The sequence below is a fragment of the Lissotriton vulgaris genome, chromosome 10 (assembly GCF_964263255.1).
Source record: "Lissotriton vulgaris chromosome 10, aLisVul1.2, whole genome shotgun sequence".
NCBI classification, from domain to species: domain Eukaryota; kingdom Metazoa; phylum Chordata; class Amphibia; order Caudata; family Salamandridae; genus Lissotriton; species Lissotriton vulgaris.
Window position 1 is genome coordinate 1,152,168,741 of NC_141698.1, and position 8,671 is coordinate 1,152,177,411.

General features: G+C 39.4%; 1 protein-coding gene across 1 annotated transcript in view; it reads left to right on the forward strand.

Annotated features, from left to right (window-relative positions):
* LOC147689499 (vomeronasal type-2 receptor 26-like) overlaps nucleotides 1-4,568 on the forward strand; it is a 571,238-nt gene extending 566,670 nt beyond the window's left edge. The window contains exon 6 of the mRNA XM_086939934.1: nucleotides 3,652-4,568. Within this exon, the coding sequence (XP_086796060.1) occupies nucleotides 3,652-4,568 (917 nt within the window). The remainder of the gene's footprint in view (nucleotides 1-3,651) is intronic.
* Nucleotides 4,569-8,671: the final 4,103 nt, after the last annotated feature.

Sequence of the window (8,671 nt, forward strand, 5' to 3'; positions counted from 1 at the left end):
AACACTCTTCACAGATGCGTTTCGGCAACCGCCTTTCTCTCTCTATATATATATATATATATATATAATTCACTGAAAAAAACATAGGTTTCAGGGGCATTATAGTTAGCTGGTCATTTCACTTGAACAAAACCATTGAAATTCCCCAGTTATAGTTAGTTCAGCTAACTATAACTCATGCGCCCGCGATGCACTGCTGATGACGTCACATATTACATCACTCATGACATGGTCAGTGACATCACTCATGACATAACTGATGACATCTTCAATGACATCACTGATAATATCACTGATTACATCATCCATTGAATGTGTATATAAGTGTCTAAATGGATGATCTTTTTCTCGTAAAATTGATTGTATAACGGACTGATCTTCGTGCCAACGGGTCATTAATTCCTCTGAGATCATCATAACTGTTAATATTATATTATACTTATTCACTGTATGTGATCCCAATGGGGAAACAGAGTAACAAGCAGAAGCTGGTGACGTTACGTATAAATCTTTAGTCTTCGCACCAACAGGTCATCAACACATCTGTGGTCAAGTAGAATGTCAATATTATATTATACAAAGTCACAGTATATGAGCTCAAAGGAGCCAGAAAAGGAGCAATATTTGCTGTATTCTGTCTGTTTCTGAACACAAGTTGCTAATGTTACAGAAAAAAGGAAAAAAAAACTTTTTTCTAAATATAAATGTTTAAATATTCACAAATAGCTACGTATTATAAATATATACTATGCCATAATCAAACAACTTACAACTCTGGAATGTGTTTTGTTGCTACAAAACAAGAATCCAACGCTAGAAAAGGGAACCTGCATCACAAAACGGACCCGAGTAAATAACTTGCAAAAAAAAACGAATCGAACAACGGGTGTGGTTTATATACTTTTTGGTTATTAGGTAGTCTATGGAAGGAACTTGCGGCTCTGCCCATTTAGATGTCATGTTTTACAGTTCACACGTGCTCACGTTTTAACTGTTTAACTTGTGCATGTGTTGGGAAAAGCTACAAAATGTGAAGCGCTAAAGGTTTCGATTTTGATCCTAACACGTATAAGGTCCTTAATATGTACATGCGTTGGAGAGCTTAGAAACTGTTACCCGGCAAACCGTGTCATTTCCATTCTCATGAGTAAATACATCTATTAATTGCCATAAATCTAAATAGAAGACATAAAAAAATATCGCTCAAAATAGACAAAAAAAAAATATTTGCTAATATTTCTCATCACTATGGTTTTAAATTAATAAAATGCCAGCATTTGTAAAGATTACAGCTACCCTCGGAAAGCTGTACCAGCACTCGGGGGTGTCGGGAAGATTAAGCAAGTTGTTGCCCATAGTGACATAGTGGTGGGCTAACGTGCCGCTGGATCCGGGAATCGATCTGTGAACACTGCTGTTCTAAGTCAGGTATCATAGCTGCTGCATCACACTTTTTCCACACGTATATGTTAATTACTGCTAATTAAGTTTTAAACATTGTTAAGTTATAACATATAACAGACAACTGCTACAGTTAGTTTTTCACTACAAAAAGTATGCACGTCTTTTTAAAATTTACATAAAAACAATATAGGGTTCAAGGACAATATAGTTAGAAACTAGCTTTTATAAAACTTTTTTTAAATTCACTGAAAAAAACATAAGTTTTACAGACATAATTAGAAATTAGCATTTAAAAAACCTTTGCAATTCAATGAAAAAACCATAGGCTTTACAGATGTTATAGTTAGAAATTAGCATTTAAAAAAAATGTTGAAATTCACTGAAAAAACATAGGTTTCAGGGACGTTATAGTTAGGTGGACATTTCACTTGTACAAAACCATAGAAATTCCATCGTTATAGTTAGTTCAGCTAACTATAGCTCACACCCCTGCAATGCACTGCTCATGACGTCACATATTACATCATTCATGGAATGGTCAGTGACATCACTGATGACATCTCAAATGACATCACTGATGACATCACTGATGACCTCATCCACGTGAAAATCTGATGCACCTCCCCACACTCTAATATAACCTTTTATACACCCACTGAAAAAGACAGACATCCATTTTCGAAACCATCGACACACCAATAGCAGTTACTGCATATGCATTCACTGATTCCTAGGTCTACACACACACACATCTACTCATTCACCCATACAGTCACTCATACATATAGTCAATCATCAATACAACACTATCATAGGCACTCATACACCTATACAGACACTCATACACCACTACTCATCCATGGAGTTACTCACACACCTAGCCAGTCATGTAAAGAATCAATCACACTCCCATTTCTTCACCTATACAGTTATACACACACCACCTCACTTATTCAAACATATACTAACACATACGTACTGTGTTATAAAATCACTGATACAAATACACACTCATCCATACAGCCACTCTCACAATCACTGACTCTCACGTATAGTCATTTATATACTCCAACTCTCACATACACTGCCTTTTACATATGTAGTTACTTGGACATGTGCCACTGAGACATCCGATCTCTCACCAACAGACTCATACACACACTCACCCGCCCATACAGCTGTTTCCACATGTACCCTTGAACCCATATGCCCAGTGAATCAACGACTCACATTTCTATGCACAGTCACACACCTCCAACCCATCCACACACACACACACTCAGTCTCCCATACAAATACTCAGGCAAACAATCAATAACACATATAGATACTCATGTAACAACTGACCAACCCATGTACCAGCTTACACAACATCAGACAGACTGATACAGACATCCCACAGTTTAGTCACTGACCCATGCATTCAGTAAGACCCGTTTAATCAGTCACTTATACAATCAGTCACACACCTCCTAAATCATCCATCCAGACACTTATACACCCACTCATTCTTCAATACATCTTGGAATATATATATATATATTTAATATATAAACATATTTAAACTTTACAGAAACACACAGTCACTAGATGATGTCATCAGTTATGTCATCAGTGATGTCATTTAGGATGTCATCAGTGATGGACCATGCCTTGAATGATGTAATATGTGACGTCATGAGCAGGGCATTTCCGGGGCGTGAGTTATAGTTAGCTGAACTAACTATAACAGTGGAATTTCTGTGGTTTTGCACAAGTGAAATGTTCACCTAACTATAACGTCCTGAAACCTATGTATTTTTCAGTGAATATCAAAGGTTTTTTAAACAGTGATTTCTAACTATAACGTCTGTAAAACCTATGTTTTTTATATATATTTTTTGCGACAAACTCTCCCTTAATGCAAGAAAGAAGTCTGGACACTAGTGGAATCTTCAATTCGTCAGTTTAATGACAATACAGACGCATTTCGGCTTTACGGCTTCACCTGGAATTGGCATAATTATGACTACAAATGTAACGTGGAGTAAACTTACTAGTAGTAACTTACCTTTGGGAATACCAAAAAGTAGTAAAGGTGTTCAGGTCTAAAGATAGACTTTTGGTCTAACTTTACCTTTGTTAATCAGTTCCAAAATGTTATTTGTGGTGCTTGGAAAGGTTAACTTGTAAAACTGCTCAATATGATTTTTATTTCCTTTTGTTGAAGAATGTTTTATAATACTGAACTATGTTCTGTTCATGTAGATATGAGAGACTGCATAACGTGTCCTGATGACCAGTGGTCCAATGAGAAGAGAGATGCCTGTATCCCACGCACTGTAGATTTCCTGTCTTATGAAGATCCATTGGGAATGGCATTGTTTTCCATTGCATGTTTCCTCTCAATACTGACTACTGGAGTGTTGGGAATTTTTATTAAATCTCATAGTACACCTCTGATTAAAGCTAATAACCGGGACCTTAGCTACATCCTCCTGCTCTCCCTTGTGCTGTCTTTCCTGTGCTCTCTTTTATTTATTGGACACCCTTTAAGGATAACATGTCTTCTCCGGCAAACTGCCTTTGGGATCATTTTCACTATTGCTGTTTCTTGTATTCTAGCAAAAACCATCACAGTTATTATCGCTTTCCATGCTACAAAGCCAGGCAGCAAGCTGAGGATGTGGGTGGGTCCCCAAGTTTCCAGATTCTTTGTGCTTCTTTGTTCGCTGGGGGAGGCAGTGATCTGTACTGTGTGGCTCGTCTGCTCTGCCCCTTTCCCAGATATCGACACTAAATCAGAGACTGGAAAGATTATCTTAGAGTGCAACGAGGGTTCTGCTGTTGCATTCTACGCTGCGGTTGGTTATATGGGATTCTTGGCTCTTCTGAGTTTTGTTGTTGCCTCCATCGCAAGAAAGTTACCAGCTACTTTCAACGAGGCCCAGTTTATCACCTTCAGCATGCTGGTGTTTGTCAGTGTATGGATCTCATTCATCCCAGCATACCTGAGCACCAAGGGCAGCTACATGGTGGCCGTGGAGATCTTCGCCATCCTGACTTCCAGCGCTGGACTGCTGGGCTGCATCTTCATCCCCAAAGTCTACATCATCCTCCTTAGGCCTGAGCGCAACACCAAGGAATATCTAATGGGTAAACAAGTGACCACCGCAGACTTGTAACAGTTTAGCATGAACTGCCCCTGAGCCATATGTGAGGTTCAATGTGACTGAACTCAATTCAAAACTCATTTCGAAAGGTGACCTTGGTAGAGTTGCAAAGTTCTGATGTTCAAAATATTAAAATACTTTCATAGTATAGAACTAAATAAACAATGTAGAAGGACGCTGCCAAGGAGCATGGAGTGGGCTCAATCAATCAGTTTTACAATAGACCATATGAACATAACGGTGACTCAAACTTAATCCCTGAGGATCCCATTGAACATGCCCTTCAAGTCATGTTACTTATCTATGTTGCTTAAACTAATTGCAAAAGGTGAGCTCTGTTGCAGTGAATTTCACCAGACTCCTGGTAGCCAAGATATTCAGTTAAACTTTATTTTTATTAATAATAGCCATAAAAGTTCATATAAAACTCATAAAAAAGGACACGAGAAAAATGAATAAATCTCCACACGTGGTCAAATTCAAGCTGTTGTTTGTATACAATCACATGGATTAAATAACACTCCTATTAGTCAGCAAAAACCTCATTAGTGGGCCTGCTATGCTCACCAAGAGTGCTATGCTCACCAAGAGTAACTAAGAAATCTTAGTGGTATAAAAATAAAAATAAATATAAAAAACGTTAGAAACAGACAATATATAACATAGATAAATTCAGTGTAAAATACAATGAGATTAAATAACTAAATACAATCATTAAAAATACAATGTCCAGCCGACAAAAATGTATAAATGTTAAAACTACAAGTGTACTAGTAATAAGAACTTCATTTACACTGGCACATTCTTGAATAAAGAGGTTCAAGAGCATGTTCAAAAGAAGACTCTTTACTTGACTTAAGACTCGTGATCATATAGGTTAAAAGTTTGTCTAACCCACCCAATAAGAGTTAATGTGTGACTCTCTTAATCCATACACTGTGCAAAAGCTGCTACCTGCAAAAACAATAGGGCCAGTAATGTCTGTTTTTAAGACTCTTAGAACTTTTTGATACTGAGGGCAAAAAAAAGAAAACATGCTCCACAGTTTCAGAAGTTTGCGCACAAACTGGGCAGAAAATAGAAGAGTCCACTTAGTATCTGCCTCTCAAGAGCAGGCTCCAATATAGAGATTTCAGTCTAACCAACTCTGACTTATCGAAGGCGCAGGGGTTACCCCATATCCTACTGAACCCAAGTTTCTTAAACCAGCTTGATACAAACTCAAAGCAGGGAATTTTAGATACACCTCTCCTGCCCAAAACATCAACAAGGCATTCCTGGTACACTGAGAACTCAGGAGCGGTCCCGATGTATAACCAATAGATCAAACGCTACAATTGGGCCAGATCCACAACTCACGTTAGGCCTGGGTCTAGAAAAAGAGGTAAAAGAGGCGTAGTTACCGGGACTGAGATAAGTGATCTAATAAATGAATTCTCAGCTGAAGTAAGTCTCTGGTTGTCAAGTCACCCCCACAATTCGGCACCAAAAAGTTCCGCCCCCTGAGCCTTTGATTGATAGGCTTCAAGAGCAGGCGAAATAGGTTGTGAGTAAGAACGTTCATGAAATCGATAAATACCACTGAATCTATGGGTCAGTATCAAAGAGCTTTCGATGACCCGGGAGCACCAGGATAGGTTGTCAGACAATCTGAATCCCAGGTAATCAAAGCTGCAAACACACCCAAGGGGCACATTATCAACATTCAGAACACAATTGCGAGTTTTCCCAGGTCCCACAAATTTAAATTTAGTTTTATTAGCATTTAGCTCAAGGTCCAAAGGGTACAAAAGCTCACAAATTTGCTCAGAAGCAACTGTAGACCCATTGGGGTCTTTGCGTTGACCAGAGAATCATCTGCAAATAATAACACGGGCAAATTCGTGCCATTCAAAGATGGAGATTTTTACAGGCCTAAAGCTCCTCGACCAATCCGTTTATTTTTAACATGAATAAAGTGGGTGCAAGGACACATCCTTGTCATACGCCATGGGCAACAGGAATACGGTAGATTGACTCTTCTCTGTTGCCCAAATGGGTCTGGGCATACGTCCCCTCATGCAGTCTGACAAGAAGATTAATAAGAATAACCGGTACCCACATTTCAGCAAGCACGTCCCACAGCTTTAGCGGGGGACCAAATCAAAAGCTGCTCAGAGGTCCACAAATACAAGATATAGGGCCAGATGTAGGTAAATACCATTTACAGATTCTAAAATACCGAATTTTACCGATGCAGTATTTTAGAATGGGTAAATGGTATGTAGGTATTCAATCTGTAATTTTTACCGAATCGGTAAATCTCGGTAAATACTGATTCGGTATTTACTGAATCGGTATTCCACATTCATTCCTATGGGCCTCCAGGCCCATAGGATCGAATGGGGAATACTGATTCGGTAAATACCGAATCGGTAAGGGGGAAGACCTACATGGGGGGAGGGTATCACATTGACACCCTGTTGCTCCTCTGAATAGTACATGGGTGCACAACTGGCACACATACATGCCCTAAGAGCATGTATGTCTGCCACATGACACTGTTAAAAAAAGCACAAAATAGCTTTTTTTAATGGTTTTCGTTATTTACCACCAACTTGTAGTTGGTGGTAAATAACGAATCCTTACAGGTGAAAAGCACTCACTTGAGTGCTTCCTACATTTCAGATTCGGTAATTTACCGAATCGGTATTTAAGAATTCAGTAATGTACATAGGGCCCGATGTAGGTAAATCTTTTTTACCACTTCATAAATACCGATTCATACCGAATCGGTATTTAAGAAGTGGTAAAAAAGAGAAGGGCAGATGTAGGTAATTTTATTTTAAAAATTACCGAATCGGAAGGAATCGGTATTTACCGATTCGGTAAATACCGAATCGGTAATGCCCATTGATTCCTATGGCATTGAAGCCCGTAGGAATCAATAGGCATTACCGATTCGGTATTTACCGAATCAGTATATACCGATTCCAGCAAGGGTGCAGGGGGTGTCACTTTGACACCCTCTAGCACCCCCAATACTGGCTTGTGTGCCATGTGGCACACAGACATGCCCTAAGGGCATGTCTGTCTGTCACATGGCATAGGTGTGCATGCACACATGTGCATGCACACCTGGATTCGGTATTTTAACACCCAATTGGATTGGGTGTTAAAATACCGATTCTGAAAGGCCTGTGGGACTCAGAAGAGTCCCACCTACATCTGGAAGATACCGAATCGGTAAAAATACCGATTCGGTATTTTACAGATTCTGTAAATTTACCGATTCTGTAAATATACCGAATAGGTAAATACTGGCCCCCTACATCTCAAAGTGCCAAATACCGGTCGGAAACGGCCGATTTCAGCCGTTTCCGACGGGAATTTGCCACCTACATCGTGCCCATAATCTTTAAATTACTGATTCGGTAAACTACCAAATCTGAAATGTTGCAACCTACATCTGAAAAGCCTAATTCCGGTCGGTAACGGACAAAATTCGGTAATTTCGTCCGTTACCGACCGGAATTAGCCTTACTACATCTGGCCCTATAATCTTTGCCTTCCCAATAAAACATACGTCCAGTAAAGGAGGGCAACTCAAAATGCCTGCGAGAGGTACTTATTTTAGAATGATATTTGGCCTGCAGGGAAGATAGGATACCACTCTTTTGAATCCGGATTTAAAAGAGTGGAACTTAGTAAGAGCAACTAAGTAAGTTATTGCCTTGCAAACATTAGGTTTAGGGCCTGTAATTCGAAGGCCTACTTGTATAAGCCCTTTCTTGAAATTGGAAAAATGCCACCCCCCTTCCAGGAGTCTGGAATTTCTGCACCAGACACAATGGCATTATATTGAATATTAATGTAGGGGGCCCATACCGATGGTTCGGTCTTATGCAAGTCACCCAGAATTCAGTCAGGACAGAGGGTCTAAGCCATTTTTAACGGGCACACTGCAGAATAAGTGTCTTCTAGGACAAAAAAACAACTCACTGCTCTGCGGGGTAGAGGGACAGTATGGAATCAGCGAGGGAAGACATGAACTATTTGTATCAGTGGATAAATATGAATTACTTGGGGCACACAGCTCAGCAAAGTGTTCTTCCTACTTCTCTGGTTGAATATTG